Raw genomic sequence first — 24,188 nt, forward strand, 5'->3', positions numbered from 1 at the left:
CTTCGCCTACCTCACGGACTATAGTGCAAGCAGTACACAGCAGAAGTTTGTTAACAACACAGCATTGGCTGAGTATAGTGAATAGGATGAGCATAGTGTACATGTTTCAAACAAACAAGTGCCTGGTTGGGACATTTTTTTAAGAAGGTTAGTTTTGATCTTTTGTTTGTCTGTTAGTCCCTGTAATCTAATTTTCTTAGATAAGCTAACTTAACTCTATCCTTCTTCAAAATAACTCCTAGTATTGTGTATAGTGAATGGTTTCTTCTATTCTATTAATAAAATTAATTATTGTGACATTGTATCAATCTAAAAAAAATACAATTTGACATTTTCTATTATTTTTTAGGGAAACTTCTCACCTTATCCTCTTATTTTCTAGATGTGACACAAAGTCGACTTCGGAAGGTACCAGGAAGAGCACAGCGGACCCTGCATGTCCGACCCTGGCAGTGCGACCAACCCGATGTACATAGTCAGACGCTGTGGCTGGTGCTGTGTACTGAACTATCCAGTCAACACTGGGCAGGTCCAGTCCTCTTGCTGCTACATCCTGTAGACATACGACTTGAGTACACCTTTGACTGGATACAACTAGACATTCAATCCCCTTGATTAAGTTTTAGCCAATTTTAAAGTACAGTAGCTACAACAAATTCCAGAATCATAGAAATTGTTCAATGACCCACAGTGTTCCTCAAATACCCATAAATTCCCCTAGCAATAGCAACCAACATATCTTCTGATTATTAAGCTGCATGGAACTTTGGCTTAAACAAAATGGTGTTCAACTCTACTGCTCAAAAACACACTTCATTTTTACTGCAAAAAACAGTTACCATTATGCTAGAATATAAACAAAACATCTATCTATTTTTAAAACACTGCATTACTGGGTTTGTAATGTCAAACTAGAATGTGGGCTTCCGTGCTAAAAGTAGACGCTCAAATATTGGTCATCCCATAAGATCTAGACTCTGTACAATCAATCAACTAAATCTTTAAATAAAACTTGTTTAACTTATTTAAGTGAACCTAAGGTTATGGAGGCCTCCACGCCACCAAGTTAGGGAATTTTACATATAAAAATACCATTGGGGATTGGCGGGATTAGAACCTAGGCATTTAGGACTGCACAACTGTCTAAATACATTGAAACATTCTGGCTTAATCTCAAACTACCTTAATGCTTCAACCAAATACGGGTCAAACACATACAAAACAAAAAGCTCAAACCTCAATTGCCTCAAAATTTTTGGAAAAATTAAAAAATTGTACAATGTAATGCAAAATTTCAAGACTATACAACATTTTTGAAATGATTTCCCCACACTTGTATAATGAATATTGAAACAAAGCGGAGGAGTCTGTTGGACGTGGACAGCAAGAGAGATGTGTTTTAATTAAACTGCAGGTATGTGATATAGTGGCTAGTGGCTTGTGTTTAGCCCCCTACTGGGTGACACACTACACTACTGGCCAGGCCGGGCCTTTGACTACCACTGATACACTACAGCTATTGAATTAAACATTGCTTGTTTGGTTTCATCATCATTATCAACGGAAACACCAAATGATATAATTGTTATTTACTTATTTGTTATATATGTTTATATAACATATATATGTTATATATGTTTATATAACATATATATGTATATGTTATATACTGCTTGATTCAGCGTATAAATACATGCCACGAACAAAATTTTGTATAGGCTCCACCCTCAAGGCCCATTACAAAGTGATACCACATTGAAACTTAAAATTATGTGGGTTTTGAGAAACTATGAATTTAATTAGCACAACATGACGCAACACACGTACAGTACAGTACAGTAGTGACATTGCATGTTTCTTTACCACGATTTGTTGAACTGCAATATTTACAAGAAAAGACTAATGACTAATAAATTTCACCATTACAACGTACAGTAGTGACATTGCATGTTTCTTTACCACGATTTGTTGAACTGCAATATTTACAAGAAAAGACTAATGACTAATAAATTTCACCATTACAACGTACAGTAGTGACATTGCATGTTTCTTTACCACGATTTGTTGAACTGCAATATTTACAAGAAAAGACTAATGACTAATAAATTTCACCATTAATACACTTTACGACATATTCCATCCCCAGTGTTCGCAGATTCAAGAATACAGTATGAAACAAATTAGGTCAATGATTGAGCCACAATGCTGCAGCTAAATTACTGTGTTCTACATCATTTACTAATTGTATAATCATATCAAACAAAAAGGGTAGATTATTGTAAAGTTTAGCATCTTTTTTGTCAACATTAACCATATTATGGAAAGCTAAATAGCAAATAGGAGTGTGTATGCTGAAATGTACTCTTAAAAAAAAACATTTTTAAAGAAAAACGCAGCGGCTTAGTAAATTGTTGCTGAGTTTTTTTTTATACAAATAATATCTAGCTTGAACTCTCTCTTTTCAAAACAATTGCCTCTTCCTAAAAAGAGAAGTAATTATTTCCACAAATTCCATATATTTTAAAGTGTTTAATGTCAGTTTGGAACAAATTTAAATCTCCTTGATCCATAGGTAGTCAGTAAAAAATTTGTTGTTTCAGTCAAGTGGCAAGCCACTAGTGACTGCAGTTTTTATTTATTTATTTTTTTATAATTATTTGAAATCTGAGTTTATTATAATAAACTTTGCCTATTTGACACAGTAACAATCAACTTAAATTTATAATAAAAATAATAAGTAACTTAATGTTGTCCATATAGGCATATAAATAACTTATATAAAGCATAAAGCAAGAGCGAGGCATGTCTCAAACCAAAAATGTCTAGAAAAGACACTGTCATTGAGCGAATGTGATCTCTGAATCAATTAACATGTTATATTTCTTGGTCAAATTGTTCTACAGTACCAAATCTTGTTCTGTATTTAATGTGCCTTGTTTCCTGATAATAATCTACTAATCAACAGTACATCATTATTCTTTGTTTCATACACTGGGCATATTATCAGCACATTCATGATACAGCAGACTCTTGATTATCGATTAGTAGATTGAAATTAACCACAATCACAAAAAATTAAAAAAGAGTTAAATGAACAAACGTTATGAAGCAATGGCTACGATTTTTAGCGTGACGTAGATTTTTATCATCTCTTGAGCAGGATACAGAGTTTCCATTGTTTACTTCACCGACCACCAATAAGTTGCTAAAATAATTTTTATGATGCAGCAATGGCTACGATTTTTAGCCTGGCGAAGATATTTATCATCTCCTAGGCAGACTACAGAGTTTCCATTGTTTACTTTACTGACCACCGATAAGTTGCTAAAATAATTTTTATGATAATATCTTATGATTACATAGTTTGCATAAGATCTGATCTCAAAGACCTTCACTCGCCCCGCTCAAAAATATAAAATGAAATAGATACAGAAAACCGTTACAAAAGTGGCGAGAAGCACATTGACTAATGTTGAAACATCTTTGGAAATGTCTTTTCATACGAATAACTTTTCCTACTTTTTCAAAAACTATAGCTAATGAAATAAAAAAATTGAAGTATTTCCCAAAACATTAACCACAGAAAGGGCGCTTATCATCATCGAAAAAGATCCGACCAAACCAAACTCCAAGATTAACGACCCAAAATTTCAACAGAACATTAAAACAAAACGAGCGTCTGTTGGCACGGGCCGAACGTGGGTTAGGATGAATGAACGTAGTGGCAGAGGAGGGGGGGGGACAAGTGTAGTTCACCCCCAACAGTGCTCGACGGAGCCCTGCTGCCAAATCTATAACCAATAAAACATCGGCCACATATAAACCAGTCAGCAGGCTATACGTCTTGGCTCAACCGCTCCTACCCATGTCGTAGTTTATCACCCAGGATATATCTACTAGTAAGTGAAGAATTTATGCAGTCTTCACTCCGGTATCCACAATAGTAGTTTTGAAATTTTCATTTGTATCAAATAACTCTTATTAGTCTATTATTTTTTCACAACAGTAAAAGATGTATAAGTTTAGTTCATATTATTTAATATCTTCAGAACAAGTGTATTTTATGTGACCAACTGGAGAAATTGTGGTATGTAAAAATTAGAAAAAGGTCAATTCAAATTAGTTTAGAATTTTTAAGTTCACAAAAAATTCAGGTAGGATATGCTATGGGTGCCTTATAATCAAATACATATTTTTGAATAAACAAGAATTACATTAAAGAACACTTTTTTATTTTTGACGTTACATTAATTTAGGTCAACTTTTAAACCAGTTTAATAATTTCAGACGGGAAGGAGTAAAAATACACAACATCAGTAATTTAATTTACAACCTTTGAAAACTCATTAAGCTTAAAAATACAACAATTTTTCGTCGTTGGAAAAGTTGATAATATGGTACATTTTATTTTTTAATAAAATCTAACAAATCAATGTCATGGGTTTGTGTTCTGGTGCTGCCACTAAAGTTGATCACTTCTGGCAATTCTGTTATTGTAATGTGTATATCCATAAAGAAGCAAGCTACAATAGATTACTTATTTTACATAATAATAACATAAAAATTTTCAATTGCCATATTTTTTTCTACTCAACTATTGAGCATACAACACTTCACAGACTACATTATTTCTTTTTAAGCTCTACAAAATCATTTGTAAAGAATTTTTCTATTTTGAGGTTCTTATATTATGGAAAGAAAACTTTTTACCCTCGTTAAGGTTTGTAACACCCTGCCCTATTCCTATCATGCTAGTTTTCAAAATTGTTTGAATAGATGTAAGTTTATAAGTTTGTACCAAATTTCAACAAAGTCGTTTGATTTTTACTCGAGTTATTGTGCTAATGGGCATACAGATGAATTCTAATGAATGGTGTTTTTTTGGCTTCTAGTGATGTAAAAAAAGTTGATTGGTCCCATGCCAAATCTTACTATTGTACCAACTGGGCAATAATAACTTATTCCCTTCATGGGCAATTTTCTAAAAGCCTCTTTTTAGATAAAAAAAGCTTGTGCAAGAAACACCCAGTAATCCACGCTTAGGTTATGTTTAAAGAATTTATTTAAAATTACTTAATTAAATATTTTTAAGTTACTAATTTAATTAATAGTGTTTATTTTCATAACAGAAGTATTTTGTAACATACGTATTAAGTTATTTTGTACCATTCAAAGTCAAAATTTTTTTATTTTTTATTCATCAGAGCACCATGAGAAAAAAAATTCACCTTTTTTGAAAACTCCAAAGTTTAAATTAGCCTACTTCATAAACACACTTGAAAACATAGGAAACAGATTGGTCAAATGATTAGCATGGGCGGATCATGTCGCTCAACATTTCAGCCAGGTGTTGGATTTTTTAAATGTTTTTTCATCCTTTTTTGGTACCTGAAAACAGCACCGTACCAATAAGCTCTGCCTTCAAAGAATGTTAAAAGTCAAGAATGTTTTTTAATACTCCAGTTAACCTTTATTTTGATAAAACGACAATCCTGAAAAATCAGGGGAGACGTCTATTGGCGCTTGACATTTTAGTGAAGTAGCCTGCCAAGCCACAGCGGGGGGTAGACAGTAGGAGGGTCGGTGATCTACACTGTCCCGCCGCTACCATTTTGTAATGTAAATGCCCACACAACTCCTACACCCCTCATTACAATTAATAGTTCATATCTGGACCGGTCGGCAAGAAATATGAAGTGAATGTAAATTATGTTTTGTGATCCGGATGGATTTAATTAAAGGAATTTATGGTCTTGTCGACAAGTACCGATGATGAAGAGAGGTTCAATTTCCAACTGGAGCGGCATTCACTTTAGACTGTGATGGGTAATGTTGAATTGTTGATATTTCTTTAATGGTGCACAAAATAGAATGAATTAAGGGGTTTGCAGATGAAAAATTTTCCATGTTGCATATAACTGAAGACTATTGTATTTTTTTTTAATTTTTTATTTTTTTTAATCAGGTTGAAGTAGGGCTCAAAAAACGGGCCTTCGCTACCTCGCTCTGTCCGCCAGGAGTGGGGATAAAGGCATGACTCGCCCTAGTGCCGAGCGTTGCGCACGCTCTCGCCGTGTATTGCTATGACAGTTTTGTGGAAATATTCCTAGGATAATTGATTGTAACGAAGTTTTGCTCACACTTTACAGACTATGTGTCAAAAGCAAATCTCATAATAAATTTAGTGATGTTATGAAAGAGTTAGATTTATTTATATCTGAACATTGGCCAGAACAAAATATATCACAATAATTATTTAATGACATAAGCATGTCATCATTTGCTGCTGTGAGGCCCAATTATAATTGAGAGACTTTGCAATATTTAAGAATACATATATTATTCTTGATATTATAGTATGTTTCTTAGTCATACTGTGATTAACGTGTTTGGAAAACATATTATGTGTTGTTAAATAAAATGATTGTATAATATTTTATGCCAATATCTCAAATTTATTGATTATTCTCACTGAAGTAAAATAATAACAAAATATTTTCTCAGGTATTAAATACTACTGTGGAATCCAACATTTATTCTTTGATTCAAAGAATTTTGTTAACTATAGACTACCGGTAAGCATTAAAATGCGTAAACATACGCTTGTAAATTTAGTTACCCATTCTTCGTAATGTAATGACATATTTGATGTAATATAGTGATAAATAAATGCCAGAAACTCAGTATTTAAATCTCGTAAACTGATGCCTAGTCGGCCGAGCTCCTAGCGCCAATGCCGCGCCAAGCAATTTTATGCCTATTTTTAATCGCTTAAAAATGATACAAGCAGACTCTGTATCAAAAAAGGCTTCAAATGGAAAATAAAATTTATACTTTGATCTAAAACTTTGCCGCAGGAATTTTTTTCCTGACCAAAAAATAAAAAAGTTCCTCGCTTACTACATTTTTCATGTTGTTAATGGTGTTAAAAAACAATCATCAGTTTTAATTTGCCTAAATAAACTATAAAAAATATGTTAAGGTTAAAACTAACTACATAGTAATGAGCACTGACTTTTCCAGAAAAATAAGATATAAATTTGAAGTTTTTATGTTTACAAATAAGTGTAGCAGAGCAGGTTGAGTGAATGTATGTTTGTGTAAAACAGAGAGGTTCATTCAGCCCGTCCGCCTCGGTATCCCACCAATTCGACTGGTGGGCACCGACCGTTTTTCCACCACACAGCGCGCTATCCAGTAGAGTTATTATACATCGATGCAGTAGACTCCCTGTGGCTAAGCCATAAGACTGTACATAAGAAATGTTTTTATTTTCATATGCTTTATAACACAGATGATATTTTGTTGGTGATTGTAAATAAACTAATACCTTTTGGGATAAAAAACTAAACTGGATGAAATAAGTGTTCTTTTTTCTTGTAACTTAAACTAAATTCAATCCATAGAACTAATCACATTCCTAACTTATATTTAGTAATTACCAAAGAATCTTGAAACTAAACTACTAAACTTTACTCAACTAAATTTATATACACGCTTCCACAATTAAAACCACTTATTGGACAAGACAAAACTCAATCCTCAATCCAAATTTTGCGTCATGGTAGCAGAGCGTTGACGGACTTTTTCCGTGATTGGAGATCCCCAAGGGTATAGTAAAAACTCAGATATGTCTTCTCAACGGCTACGTAAGAACTACATCGAGGCAAGCAAACGATTGAAGACTGCAATTGCCGAAGCCAACGACTTGGTAGCTGCTGATGAGAATGCCGTATCGTCAAAGAGGAGACTAGTAACGACCTTAAATGTACTTTCAACTTACGCAAGACGGGTTGAGGAGATCACAAAGTCGATAATGGACCTTCATGATTATTGAAATTATTGAAGGTTAATTGAAATTATTGAAGAAAAAGAGGAAAACGAAACGTTAACTGAAGATCACATTTCCCTGATGCTAGACGTTGATGAAATCAGCGAGAAACTGAAGGTGAGCATCGCGTTTTCGGAGAAGGATCCACTTCAGACTGTCTCTGGAGGTAATGAACAAACTGATTCAATTCAGGTGAGTCCACTGACCCTTCCTTCCCCTGCATCTACATCTAATACCTCCTCAATGAAATTACCTAAATTGTGTCTTCCTTCTTTCAATGGTAACATTTTGAAGTGGCAGGAATTCTGGGATTCATTTGAGTCTGCTGTCCACAAGAATCAATCTTTGAGTGAGGTGGATAAATTTAACTACCTTAACTCATTACTAACTGATGAAGCAAAGCTTTGCATAGCAGGGGTACCTCTAACTTCCCTAAACTATGATACCACAGTAGCTATGCTTAAAGACCGGTTTGCAAATACCCAGCTCATCATTAATTCTCACTACCAGACATTGATAGATCTAAATCCAGTTAGAACTTCTGGAAATGAATTCAGTAAGCTTAGAAATTTGTTTTACAATATTGAAAAACATCTGAAATGTTTACAGAACCTTGGTGAAGACACTAACTCAAATTTTTTTCTATCACTAATCATGAGGAAATTACCTCAAGATATCATCATCAAGGTTGAAGAGCAAAATGTTAATAACTCCTTAGATGTTAAAACGTTGTGCACTTTAGTTAAGAACCAGATTCAAGCTAGGGAAAAGTCACAGCTTCTTGTAGGTGCTAGTTCTTCCAAATCATCTAACCCAGGATATGGGAGGGATTCACATCTTTCAGATAGGACTACACTCTCGACGACACAGGCGCTGCCTTCCTATGAAGAACGAACTTCCTTACAGTTTTGCATTTTCTGCAAGGAGAATCATTGGAGTGATCAGTGTCTGAAATACATTTCCGTCGAAGAGAGAAAAGGTAAAGTAAAAGGATTATGTTATATTTGTTTAAGAGGTGGACATAACTTAAAACATTGTAAAGTTAATAAACCTTGTGTCTACTGTAAAATGAGGACAAACCATCATAGGAGTCTCTGTCCCAAACGATTTCCTCAAAACACTAAACGTAACGAATCCTCTTCTGCTAACTCTACTTTTTCTAAAGAAACTTCCCTGATTTCAGCAAACGAAAATGCAATTTTACAAACTGCAAAAGTGTACGTTGTGAATGATGACTTAACTGAACCTGCTCGAGTTCTGTTTGACACTGGAAGTCAGAGGTTGTATATTTCAAAGAGTTTAGCTTTAAAACTTAAACTTGAGTCTAACAATACACAATTCTTATCAATTTTTACCTTTGGTAATACAGAAGCTAAGACCATTGAAACACAAACTGTTACTGCCGGTATTAAGCTACTTGATGGTAACTTTCTTAAAATTAACTGTAATGTCATACCAAAAATTACCGGAAAACTTCATGCTTGCACTACAATTGATGTTAGTAAAATCAATAAACTCTACCCCTCATTGAGCTTTGCCAAAAATCAGAATGAAGATTCTGAAGTCGATCTTTTAATCGGCAATGATTATTACTTAGATCTCATGACATTTGAAAGGATAGAGCTAAAGTCTGGCCTTTACCTGATTGGTTCCAAAGTTGGTTGGATTGTAAGTGGTAGAGAAAACTGCCATGAAAAAATGGACAACGTATATTCATCCTCCTTTCTTACTGCAATTCAGCCCACTAATCTTTTTGAATTTAAAAAGTACTTTGAACCGTCTGACTCACAGACAGTAAAGCATTTTAATATAAAGGACTTATGGAGCCTAGAGAGTTTAGGAATACATGACTGTCCCTATCAGAATGACGATGACATAGCTTTAAGTGCATTTAATGAAACGGTCAAAATGGAAAATGGTAGGTATTCGGTCAATTGGCCCTGGAAGGAGTACCCTCCTGATCTACCAAGTAACTATGGTCTATCACTGGGAAGGCTTAAGAGGCGGTCGGATAGAGCCCCGTATCCCATATTTTGCAGGCGTCACGAGCAACAACACAGTCCTCCCAAAACAGACTTTTGTAATAGTACCACCCTTGGCCACCAGTTTCGTGGCTGTCGCATAACGGGATCTGAGATTGTTGACAACCCTGTATTACCTAGAAACTTGAAAGCATCAACTCGACTACCCTCAGCCTGTGTCCTAGCCCTTGTCTATTGTCCCACCACACGTTTCACTTTCACTGGTTTGCTACCTTCGCTCACCCACCCTTTGCGTCTCAGCAGGTCTCAGTTCGTCACCGCACAATATGCTAATTTTCCACACAAAAAATGTTTTAGAGATACAAATAGCACTTTCAGTAAGACATTTCGATGTATACACATGTATTTTAATATAAAAATACATGATAATGTATTCAATTATAAATAATATACTAGTGCTACTGGGCTCAATAATGTAACTACTTGGCCTATCCCATACATTTTAGCCAATTTCCCTGTAATGAGAACCATTTGTTCAAATTTTTATATATATGTGTGTCCATGAACACGATAACTTGAGTAATTTTTGTCCGATTTTGATGAAATTTTGTTTGAAGGTGTAAGGCGGGAGGCGGGATAAACTTGAATGAGTTCGCGAGCCAGCATGATCGGACCATGGGAACGGGGTTTTATGGGGTAAAAATTGTTTTTTTCTAATTTTTGACCCTCTAAACACAAAATTTCCCAATTTCTCTCCAGGCCTTTATAAAGAGCTTAAATAAACGGTATCAGCATTCTGACACATACTTTCTCCCATAAGTTTGTCAACAACCAACAACCAACAACCAAACCAACCAAGGTTTCGAACAACCTTTATCATGTGTAAGCGGTGAGAGTAAATATACGGAAATGGGATTTGTACAATTTTGTTCAGAATTTAAAGGACTTTAAAATACTAAATTTTTTACAAAATGTTTGAGCCAATTTTGGAAAAATCCGATTTTTTCGTTATTTTATGGGGTTTTTATGGGAAAATAACATAATTTACAATAACTTTTGAACCGTATTTTTTACAGAAATGGGATTTGTACCATTTTGTTCAAAATATAAAGGAATATAACATACTAAATGTTTGAACATGTTTACAAAAGACTGAATATACGAATGCTTCGCAATATAATATCACTCACCCGATCGTCTTAGTCCATATTTTATATCTAATGATAGAAGGAATTTCTTTTAGATCTATCAGGCATAGCCCTAACGTAGGCCTGTAATTGAAATTACCTTTCACACTGGTTTAAAATAGTTAAAATACTACATCAACCTCACTACTGCACACTTTATTCAGGTTGAAATTTTCATTAACAAAGGTGCTCTTGTCTTTTCCACGAAACACTGAGAATTAAGCACATTAATGCGTTATCAACAGACATACTCACAGAAATACAGAATTGAATTAGGGGATTTGCTACGCGTTAACCAAAGCAAATTACAAGCAAAATCTATCTATAATATTAAAACGAAACAGTGTTTTTTTATTTCACGATTCTGAATCAACCACTTGACGGATTTTCATGATTTTTGTGTTGAAAGAAAGATAATTTTGATAACTAGGGAATGTCGAAGCCATAATTTTAATTTAGGGTTTCAGTATTTTAGAAATTAAGTTTTAATTTTTAAAAAGTCTAGCAGCCGACGCTAGCAATTTAAAGTATTTTCAATGCTGGTTTAACTAACAGCTGGTTTATAACTGTCATTGAAATGTTTATGTTACGGGTTGTTTGTTTACAAAAATATTGTTCGTTGGTGTTTGCCTACATACTATTTCACTTTAAAATTTAGGTCGTTTTCCCCTACCGTGAAGGACCTGCGTTATCAGGAAATGTGTTATTTTGAACTAAACATCTCAAACACTTGCGTTTAATCAAGTTTTGTCGTAAATGCAATCTGTGTAAGTATTTAGTTTATGAATTGCAAACTTCAACTCATATTTGGGAAATATTTTTTCAGCAGTTTATCGCTTAATTGTTTAAGGTATAAGTGGTTTACGTGTTGATACTTCTTTTTCTGTACGTTTGAATGTGAGTATGTCGGCCTACTAAAATTTTGGTTAGTAATGAAAGCGTCAATCGGTGTAGTAGGTCTCTATAAAACTGTCAAATAAACTGCAGGGTGCAGCAGAAACCAAAGTCGACTCATACCATACCAACTATCCCCGTAGTGCTGATGATTCAGAAACTTGGGCACTGTCCAAAGAACCGAAAAACCTTAATGCTCAGGGCCGGATTTCCCAATAGGCCCGGTAGGCCCGGGCCTATGGGCGCAAGGTCCCAGAGGGCGCACGACCGAGAGGATTTTTTTATATCTAAAAATGAAAATAAATAGTCTTAGTTGATAAAAAAAAACTGCCTGTTTAAGCGTTATGATTCTGAGGTTCATAAGAAGAAATAATTGTTAGGAATTTTAAACTATTTTTCGGAACTACGCATCAATTTCGTTACAAAATTGGTAGCGAACACCGGTTATACGGGAGTAGGCTGTAGGGATGTTGACGTTGACGAGCGCCCTGCCCTAGCGGTACGCATCGTATTGCCACTGCACTGCCACTATGCTGGCTCGGGCTCGGTACTATCTGATCAGAGTGATTAGGGGGGCATGCGTGGTAGACATTGTTACCACCCTCACTTCACAAAACAAAAGTTATTAACTAATAAAAATATATAATACGGTGTGATGAATATCAAATCAACAATGAATTTACCTTTAAAATTTACAAAAAAATATTAATTTCAGTTTGCATTAGATTTTAGAAAAATGCAATACCCTTCAAAGCACCATTAATGCTGTAATTTTCTCCTCAGACCTAAGAATCGGTATTGTTGGCCGGAATATTGCTCTGTTTTGCTTTGGAAATATAACCTAGATCATTGAATAGTCAAAGCCTAGATGCAGTACAACCATAGGTTAAATGTAACTCACTCAAGTCGACTTCTTATGACATTGTTAATTCAAAATTTGTCAATGTCTAGTTTATGTTGGTGACACTTGATGTTAGTTATCACGTAATTTTGTTTCTATTATTTTTGGTTTAGTTCTATGATGTGGGTTTTAATTTATTTTAATATAAACAGGAGACGACCAATTTTTAATGATTAGATTGTTGTTTTTTTTATAAACTAGGTTTAAATATAGATAAAACATACTCCTTAAATAAAAAGAATTGTTTTCAGCTAGGCTAATCCAAAACGATGACAAATCTACTAAAGGAGTATGTTTAATCTATGGTATCACGTACTGTATGGAGTTCATGTTTTTGACCCTGAATTGGAATCAATGGCCATGTTTTTTTTTGCATGAATGCTCGGTGAGTTGAGTTGTTTTGTTTCAGTTCAGTCCCACGGCGGCCACGGCCACAAACGTGAGCATTTAGTAAAGGCATAAATTTGTTAAAAGTGTTTAAGACGGCATTTTGTTAATGCTAAACAAGTCAATTCTTAAAAAAAAACTTGCAATGCAACGATTCCGACGAAGAGTGATACTCAAGCAATTAACTTAAGCCTATAGTCGTGATATAGTTTTTAATAAAGGTTTGAAAGAACCTGACTGGGAACCTGACTGGGACCAGACTAGGGGGCGGAAAATTGTTTTGGGCCTAGGGGCGCAAAAATGCTAAATCCGGCCCTGTAATGCTGGGTAGATAATAAAGTGCAGAGAAAATATAAAGACCAGTTCAAGGTAACGGCCCGGAGGTCAAATAAAAAAGAACAGAGAGCTAAGAGAAACACCCAAATATAGGGATGCTTTCCGGAAGTAGGTAAAGCTTGGATGGACAGGCTGTGCATAAACTTTTAAAAAGTATATTCCAAGGAGTACCACACGATAGACGGGAAATATCAAGCTATGAAATACATTCGCAGACTGGGATCTAAATTTTGAAGAGGCAGGTGATAGAAGAGAATCCTCATAAAAGTTTCAGTGGTCACGGAGGTAAGATAAGGTACGGTAAGTACATAAGTAGTACAGTATGAAATTGGAGGTGGCATCCAATCTCACTTCAAGATTTTTCAAATTGACACAAATGCTGTTTTATGGTAAAATTATCGGATTTAAAATGCCATATTTTAGGTCTATATTCGAATGGAATAAATAGGTGGTCACGTTACATTTGTTTATAAGGTGATCTTCCCCATTAAAACTGTCAGAATTTGTGTCTATGCGTGTAAACTAGATGTTCTGAATTATTCCGTTTTAGTTGACAACTCGATTCCCGTACGTAGGACGGGCCACCAGCTCGTTATTTATTTAAAAGTTTTTATGGTGTCATCAAGTTTTATGATAATCGTATTTAGGCCTAATCCTTATCAAACTGTAAAATTGGTGTAAATCCGTCGGCAAATATATAAATAAGTAAATAAATACACAGTCCACAAAACATTGATACGTTGACAACGTAAAGCTTTAAAAATTCATTATGGTTTGCCAAAAAAATCTTTCACTTGATATGGTATCTTGGTATCAGTATCGAAGTAAAATTAAAATTCATGATGTAGCCCCTGAACTGATTAATTAGACTAATATGAGGTACGTACCTTTACGTCAACAGTTCAATTGTAGTAAGTAGAAACTCACAACATGTTTCGCCTATTCAAACAGTATCGAAGTTATTAATCCCCTTTGGTTTTGGATTTTTTTTTTCGAAAATCAAAGTTATTTCCCATTAATAGCATTATTTGTAAGCAGCTTTTAATGTTAACATATTAATGACAGTTTGAAGAAAACCCCTTATCCAAACAAAGGGTTCTTATTTGAAAGATTACGTAATCTCTAAACGATGATCGGTATATTCCCAGCACTGAGCACTATACAACACTGATTCACGGCCTTTTCCCGGTTATCAAAACTCAAGAACAATCGTTGCACTTGCGATTAATTAAACCGGCTAAGTAAGGCAACAACGTTTTTAATCCCACTTGGTTTGGATGTGCTTACAAAACTTGATCAGAAATGGTTGTGGTATTTGTAAACAGTAGATAATGTAAACATATCATATGTGACAGCTAGAAGTGAGAACTAATCCAAATGGCTGGTCGTTATTTCATAAAAGTTTAATAGTAAACATTGGAAGAAAATTTGACAAAAATGGAACAAAATTGGGGTTTTGATGGTTCTTTATTTTGTTTTCAAGGAAGTGGGGCCATGTTTTTATAGCCAAAGAAACTCACTAATCCAGTAAATACAGAAAAATGATTTGAACCTTGATCGTTATTCTAGTTTTCTAGGAGTAGACCGCGTAAAATGACATTTTGGCGTCACTGACAGAATGAAAGAATGGACAGACAGACAGAAATTGAGATAAGACTCGCTTCGACTTCCTTTGGCTATGAAACATAATAGTAGGTAATAATAAAAATAAAATAAAATACAAATTTTGCTAGGAGATTCATGCAGTTTACTTCATGTATTGAGTTGAGTGAGTGGTTGCATGTGTGTGTGTATGTGTCAGTGATCACGATGTTTGTGTGTGCCTGTGATGTGCCTGCCGTGGCGCTGCGACCCGTAGACCCAGGATAGCTAGTCCATGTCTTGGTGCTCGTCACACCGGCCGGCTTATCACTCCCCTCTCACCCCCCTCCCAGCACCAACTATCAACTGCCGACTATCTCTCTCGCTCCTTATCTCCTTACCCCAAGAAACTAAAGGCGGCACACATCAACGCCCAGTCACTGCGCTCCCATATTGATGAGGTTAGGGAGATATTCAAATACAGGGATTTTGATTTGATAGCTGTTTCGGAATCTTGGTTGAAGCCGAGTATTTCATCTCATGAGGTGAACCTCCCTGGCTATATTCTGCAGCGCAATGATAGAACCGGCAAACAGGGTGGAGGCGTTGCAGTTTATATCAGGGAGGGAATCAATTTTAAAGTTATTAACTCTTCAATTTCTGAGTACTCGGCAAAACCAGAATTCCTTATTATAGAAATTGGTCTAGCTGGGGCTGACGACCTGTTATTGTGTGTGTGTTACCGCCCACCTAGAGTAGGAAATTTTTTGGATTTTGAAAATGCACTATTAAACTCTTTGTTTAGATACAGTCATGCCTTGATCATGGGGGATTTCAATACTGACCTACTCTCGACAAATCAAAACTATGAATACAGACAACTGACTACATTGTTTAACTCTTGCAACTTAGATATACTTCCACTCGACCCTACACATCATGCTGCCGAGTCTGACACTCTCCTCGACTTGATAGTGGTGTCGGATGCTGCAGACATTATACATCATGGGCAACTTCCAGTTCCAGCAGTATCCAAGCACGATCTCATATTTTGTGTGTTTTCAGTTAAGGCTCCTAAACCCAAGACTAAATTTCTAAAATACAGAGATTTTAAGAACATGAATGTAGTTGACTTTATGGCAGACATTTATGAAACACAATGGCACTTAATAGAAAACTTACCATCAGTTGTAGTCCAGTGCAATTAGACAAAAAATGACCTTGACCCGGACAAAATTGATAACAGGCTGAAAATTGGTGGAAACGTTCAGAACAATGTCCTGAGTGGCCCACACAAAGTCCCAAGAAATCCCAGTTGGGGAACGGCCGCCATCTTGAAAAAACTGCCGCCATCTTGGAAATTTAGATTTGTTTGCTGTATCTTTTGAAGTAATAGTCCGAAAGGCATTATTTCAGTCTCAAATTAAGCGTTTTGAACTCATGTATGAGTGTAGTATATAATTAAAGAGTTTAATACGTTCTAAACATAAATATTATTTATATTAACCTAAAAATATATCCATAAAATGATATAAATTTACAAAATATTTACAAAATGAAGCTTTTTTTCTTTCGCTCTTAATGGACTTGTTAAAGCCATTAACCCTTTTGGCATTGCATGCAATTCACTATGTTTAGTCTTTGGAATTGGTTAAATAAGGGGTGAATAAAAAGTCAAGACCCCCCCCCCCCAAATATTTTTCTAAGTAAGTATACAGAAATATCCTTTTGGTGGTGTTGCAATCTTAGTAGGAAGTTTCATTTGATGATTTTACAATTTTTGAGTGTCCCCCAAAAAGAGGGAATTTTAAGGGCAACTCAAAAATTTTAAAGTAAATCCTATTCAAGTGACACCTCATCTTGAAGTGTTTGCAAAAACTTAAAGAATGGTGAAAACCAGAGTTCCCTATATCTTCTCTATCCAAAATGGTAGCCCGTCAAAAGTTTAATGACGATTATAGTGTTACATTAATAAAAAGTAATTCCCCCCCCCCTTTAATTTGTTCCTAAGTAAATATTATAGAGTAATCCTTTTGGTGGTGATGCAACCTTAGCAGGAAGTTTCATTTTATGATTTTAAAATCTTTGAGTATTCTCCTCTGTCCAAAATGGTAGCCAATTTACAATTACGAACCAATATTACCATTGATTTTCCATAACGTTTGACGGGCTACCATTTTTTTTAAAGATGAAATATCAAACTCTGGTTTTCACCATTCATAAAGTTATTGTAAACTCATTAAAATGAGATGTCATTTGAAGGGGGTTTACGTTTAAAATTTTTGAGTTGCCCCCAAAATCCCCCCTTTTTGGGGAACATTTAAAAATTTCAAATTCATAAAATGAAACTCCCTGCTAAGATTGGACGACCACCAAAAAGGACATCTCTGTATATTCACTTAGAAAGTATTAGAGAAGGGGGGTATTGACTTTTTATTCACCTAAATGCTGTAATTTGTTATTTATGTATTCCAACGGCAAGATCACCAATTTACAATGTGGATTCAAGAAGCCTAAGTGGTAACAACATGCATTTAACAGAAAACTTAACTAACTTAAATCTATGGCAGGAGCAGAGCAACATCGGTAACAGGAAATTATAATTTTGACTAGGAAAGCATCAATTTAACAATGAAGTACAAAATAAATTATGAAAAAGCAATTAATAATTTCGTTTGTTCCGGTCTTAAAATAGAATCATCTAGATATAGTTGCTATAATTGATTACCATTATATTTTAATATTGCATATAAACTTATAATGTAACTACTCGCTGTTTAATGTTATTGTCGGTGATGTAATCTTCGTTGTAACTATCGCGGTTGGCACATCCGTGTCCAGTGCAGTATCCATGCATCGTGGTGCATTTAAGACCATAAGGGTAGTTGTACTGTATCCATGAAAGGAAAGGGCTGTACTGACATCTCCCAATACTACTAAAGATGTCCCAGGCTTAGGCGGACGTTAGTAAGGTGTCACTGACTGAAAGCCATGAGATAGAAGGACACATTTTGTTTTGGGATTGTAGATCGTGGTACAGGAGCACTTGACACATTTTGGCTGGTGTTATGCACTCAAAGTCACCCATGGCGTGAAGAGAACCATGTCCATCAAGTGTTTTAAACGTTGTAATCCGCGTTGTCGAAAACATAATGAACGTTCATCTATTGAAGGTGAGACATTATCAGCTATCGAAGTCTCATAATTGACCTTCTTGTATGTCGAGCAAACTCCGAGCTACGATAGAATGTCTGACAGTAAGTACGAGCCATACCATCTGTGAAGGCCGAGCAGCAGGGGCGATATGAAAGATCGTGGTCGAGCTGCAGCAATAATTGCATGAGCTGTATTAGTTGTCTCCTCTTTAAAGGTTCATCATAGTTAAATGGATATTATATTTATATTTAACCAATTCCAAAGACTAAGCATTGTGGGGTGCAACAAATTTCAATAGGGTTAATGGCTTAAACAAGTCCATTACAAGAAAAGAGAAAAAGCTTATTTTGTATATATTTTGTATATTTATATCAATTATTTTAGATGAGGACGCCACTATGTGCGTATTTTAACAAAATATGAGTGAAGGATGAGTGGCGCGATCTTGTAGTCTCGTTAGTGACTAAGGACGACATGTTCCTTAGACACAAATGTTAATTAATAGCCCATACAGCTAATGGCAACTAAGGGACCTACAGTTTATAGTGGAATCCGAACCACATTTTTCCTTGTAATTAACGAATTGGTCTAATTATCAGGATAGTACTGCGGATAGTCATAGTACTCACTTGTGCGGACGTTAATCCACACCAGGGAGCATCGCATCCACCTTGCATGCCTATAAATATCCACAATTCGTATAAAAGGGGGGCATAACCGTATCTATATCGTTATTATAGATATTTTTTAGCTTAATATAATTAAAATATATGCTTAGAACATAATAAACTTTTAAACTATATATTACCCTCTTACATGAGCCCAAAACGTTTAATTTGAGACATAAATAAGGTCTTTCGGACAATTACTTCAAAAGATACAGCAAGAAATCTAAATTTCCAAGATGGCGGCAGTTTTTTCAAAATGGCGGCCGTTCCCCAACTGGGATTTCTTGGGACTTTGTGTGGGCCACTCAGGACATTGTTTTGAACATTTCCACCAATTTTCAGCCTGTTATCAATTTTGTCCGGGTCATAACCTAATTGCACTGGACTATTGATGAAATGGTGAATGAGTTAAACACTAAAATTATTAATCTTTTTGACAAACATGCTCCAACAGTAACTAAACGTTTGACTAAAACACGTCCGGCACCATGGATAACCCCAGAAATCCGCAGATTAATGGCTAGACGTGATTGTATTTTTAGGAAAGCTAAACGTTCTCAAAACCAAACAGAAATGGAACAATATCGTTATCTTCGAAATAGAGTGAAACAGCTTTTGAGAAATTCAAAATTAAGACACATCCGTATGCTTTTTGAAAATAAAAATCAATCCTCTAGGGTTTTATGGCGCAATGTAAAAAGTCTTGGGCTTGGGAAGCAGTCTGAACCACAGAGAGTGAATGTCCCTCTCAATGAATTAAACGCTTTCTTCTCTTCATATGGTCAAAATCTCGACCAACAACATGTTGTAAATTACATAAACGAAATCAGAAACCTCCCTGATCAGGACCTAGGACATCCTAAGTTTACTTTCAGACCTGTAGTGCAGTCAGATGTTCTTAGCGCAATTCGTCGGATTCGTAGCAACGCAGTCGGATCGGATGGCATTCCAATTCGTTTTATAAAAGACATTCTCTTTGCTATACTCCCAACTGTCACATGCATTTTCAACACATCACTAAGGCAAAGCGTTTTCCCTATTTCTTGGAAGTCTGCCCTTATTCGTCCATTAAATAAGATCCCAGCCCCGGCATCTTGCCAGGATTTCAGGCCGATCAGTATATTGCCCGCATTATCAAAAGGCATTGAAAGAATTGTGCACTGCCAAATGACGGAATTTCTGACTGACAACAACATACTTTGCAGCTTTCAGTCTGGTTTTCGAACGGCTCACAGCACAGAAACAGCACTATTACGTGTGACGGACGACATTAGACAAGCAATGGAACGTCGGCAGGGTACAATTCTAACACTATTTGATTTTTCGAAAGCTTTCGACTGCGTAAATCATAATCTTCTTCTGGAAAAGTTAAGGGCCATAGGGTTTTCAAATGGTGTATTGGACTGGCTGGGATCTTATCTGTCAGGCAGGCGGCAATGTGTTGAGGTTGATGACGTACGATCTGACTGGGAGACAGTTACTTGTGGTGTGCCTCAGGGGTCAATCCTTGGCCCTCTACTGTTTGTACTATACATAAATGACCTGAGCTCAGTCCTCACACACTGTAAATACCATATGTATGCCGACGACTTACAGATTTATACGCATTTCTCAGCAAAATATATCAATGACAGTGTTCTAAAAATCAACGAAGACATCGAGAAAATCATTACATGGACTGAAAAACATGGACTTAGACTAAACCATACAAAAACAAGACCAATAATAATTTGTCATTCACGTTTACGAAACTCAATTGACTTTGACACAGTGAACTCAGTAACTATAAATGGGACAGCTTTACTTTACTATGACAAAGTGAAAAATCTAGGACTTACTATAAACTCGACGCTTACCTGGGGAGATGCAGTAGTAGACATACGTAAAAAGGTGTTTGCATCAATCCACTCACTGAAGAAGTTACAGAATTTTTTACCTTTACACATAAAGTTACACCTAGTAAAATCACTTGTCTTCCCTCACTTCACTTACTGTAACTCTGTGATCAATGACATGACTGTAAATCTCGCTGATGCTCTCCAACGCACTCAGAACTACTGTTTAAGATTTGTTTATGATCTGAGACGTAATGAGCGCATCACTCCTTTTTATGTTGATTCTAAATTACTAAAACTATGTGACCTAAGATCAATAAAAATTCTTATGATAACCTATTCAATATTAAAAACAAAGTTTCCAAAATATTTTTTAAACGACTTCAAATTTGTAGCTGAAGAAAGTGTAAGAAACTCACGTTCTGCTTCAGTAACTTTGCGTATGCCTCATCATAGAACGGCAGTTTATGACAGAGCGTTTGTTGTTTCTGCTTGTCGCCTTTGGAATGATCTCCCTCTAGCCATAAAAACCCTTGATAGCCGTCCCCGGTTTGTGACAGCACTAAAAAATCTGTTTTCTGGACGTATGGCCATGGTTGGTATATCCTAGGCGTGCGCTTGGTTGATCACTGACAGGTGTGCGTGTGTGTGTGCTAGTTCTTGCGAGTGTGTGTTGTGTGTGTGCGTGTGTGTGTGTAGGTGTGTGTGTGTGTGGGTGTTTATGTAAGGTGGTATGTTTTAAAAGTGTATTGTTTCTTTTTACATTAAATATTGTAAATAGATTATAGTATTTTATTTGTATTGTACATTGTTTTGTTTTATTTGTATGTTTAGATTTGTATAAACAGGTTAAGTGTAAGAGAGGGCCATGTGGCCCTAACTTTGCCTGACTAAATAAATCATTTTCATTTCATTCATTTCATTTCATTTCATTTCATTTCAAACATAATGTAACCAGAAACTGCATGATTCTAAGAAATGTAGGCCTACAGACAAAACTGTATTTTATTTATATAGATATATGGAACGATTTAAATATAAAAATAAAAAAACAGTAGGTCCTATGTGTCGTATTTTTACGTTTCAACGCCATTTGAAGTTGCAATCTGGCTTTGGGTGTTTTTTCTAGATTTTGCCTTATCCTGTGCCTCTAATATATAAATAGGATTTCGGATGGGCACTTGGGGTTTTATCTTAGCTCGAATATTATAGACCTAAAACGGGACATCGCAATTCCAAGATAATCCATGAGTCAGAAGCCGGCTTGGCTACGACGCAGTGCTGGTCCGGAGGGTGGATTTGGTTCCTGGAAGACCTTGATCGTATATACCACGTATGTCAGAAAATGCTTTTGTTCCACTGGACCTTGTTTTCATTTTGGGAAATATTTTGTATCAAACCGTGTATTGCAGCAGCTATCTTTACACAGCTAAGTCCGTAATTAACGTACTAAGTATGACCAAAAGAGATGTTTATTCTAACGGAACTTGTTTTATATTGATGAATAGTTTGTATCAAACCGGGTGTTGTAGAACTACTTTTATCTCTGATGACAGTAATACTTTAATACATACGGTAAATACACAGTCCGAAAATATTAGATTCTTAGATTCCTGTGAATTAAATATCATCATTTCCTTGGCATTATAATACATCAGGGATGTAACGACATAACGTTATTTATTTATTTAAACAGATCTGTGGCCAGTTTAAATGAATTGTATTTGGCGCGGTTTGAAAACGTGCTCTGTAGTCCACAATCGACGGTGCTGCCATCGGCCGGGACATCGTCGAACTAGTACTCAGTCGGCAAGCAAGGATTTTTTGCAAGCTTTTACAAAAAAATACAAAACTTAATGTTAACCATCGAAAAATAAATATCTGTCACACTAATACACTAATGAATATACACTAATACACCAATACACTAATACACTAATACTAATACACTAATGAATATATGCTCTTCAATATGGCGTTTGAACCAGAATTGTTTATAGTTCCAGTAATTTTATATTTTAGCAGAAAGTATTGCAATTCCTTATGGGAAATGTAAGAAATGATTTATTTTATATCCGGCTTATAATTAAACATTATGATTTTATATTGTACAGTCTTAATCCTACATACATTTACAATGTTTTGAGTGTGGGAAATAATTTTTGGAACACGGATAGACCAGAAAACGAGGAATTATTATATGCGCTCCATGTTAAAGTGATGGCCAGGTCCGGCAGCCGAGAATCTCTGTCCGACCGCCTCTTAAGTCACTAATGCATCGTTTTGAAGACAAATCTAATTTACTTGAACGGTATGACAACATTATTAATGATCAAGTATCCTCTGGTATAATTGAAAAGGTTCCGATAACTGATAACTCAACAGTCACACACTACATTCCCCACCACCCTGTTATTAACGAATCAAAAACCACTACTAAGCTAAGAATAGTGTATGACGCCTCTGCTAAGTCAAAGAGAACGGCTAACAGTTTAAATGATTGTCTTTATCGTGGTCCAGTGATACTCGAGGATCTATGTGGTTTACTATTAAGGTTTCAACTGAATGCAGTTGCTCTAATAGCCGATATTGAAAAGGCATTTCTCCAACTACAACTGCACGAACCTGATAGAAATGTCACGAGATTCCTATGGGTAAAAGATACTTCGTTACCAGTCGAACAAAGTAACATTGAGGAATTCAGGTTTTGTAGAGTTCCCTTCGGTGTAATATCAAGTCCTTTTTTGTTAAGCGCCACTATAAAGTACCATTTGTCTAGAAGTAATTTAACAGCTGAGTGTGAAAAACTAATAAACTCATTTTACGTTGATAATGTAGTCACTGGTGTTAAAGATGAGCATGAAGCATACAACCTGTTCAACTCAGCCAATCAATTGTTCTCACAAGCTAATATGAACCTTCAAGGTTGGTGTTCTAATTCCAAACCTCTCATGGATATGATCCCACCATGTAAACTGACCAAAGAAGATTTAAGTAATGTAAATGTACTAGGATTGCGATGGGATACTGTCCACGACAATTTATCAATCAAACCAATACACGTGGAAACCGCTAAATGTACTAAGCGATTTGTTTTGAAACTTGTTTCTTCTGTATTTGACCCTACTGGTGTTTGTAATCCATCTGTATTAAAGGCAAAACTCTTTATTCAGAAACTATGGGAAGAAAACTTTGATTGGGACGAACAGCTACCCGAAAATCTGTGTATTGAATGGGACAACATACGGAAGGATTTAATGGAAATTTCTAAACTGAATATCCCAAGATACATTGGTTTAATACTCACTGATATTGAAGTACATTGTTTTCTGACGCTTCTAGTTCTTGTTATTCAACTGCGATTTATGTTCGCGTAGTTAAAGAAGGGATTGTCAAATCTAAACTCGTGTTTTCTAAAACTCATGTAGCT

At 35.6% G+C, this 24,188-nt stretch overlaps 1 protein-coding gene across 1 annotated transcript in view; it reads right to left on the bottom strand.

Moving 5' to 3' along the window:
* The window catches only part of LOC128992304 (probable ATP-dependent RNA helicase DDX31), a 79,088-nt gene that overhangs the window by 24,708 nt on the left and 30,192 nt on the right, over positions 1–24,188 (bottom strand). Inside the window, exon 8 of the mRNA XM_054415803.1 lies at positions 363–553. Within this exon, the coding sequence (XP_054271778.1) occupies positions 363–553 (191 nt within the window). The remainder of the gene's footprint in view (positions 1–362; positions 554–24,188) is intronic.

Source organism: Macrosteles quadrilineatus, unplaced genomic scaffold, assembly GCF_028750875.1.
Source record: "Macrosteles quadrilineatus isolate MER2022 unplaced genomic scaffold, UCM_ALF_1.0 Scaffold_4__1_contigs__length_99947679, whole genome shotgun sequence".
In the NCBI taxonomy this organism is placed as follows: Eukaryota; Metazoa; Arthropoda; class Insecta; order Hemiptera; family Cicadellidae; genus Macrosteles; species Macrosteles quadrilineatus.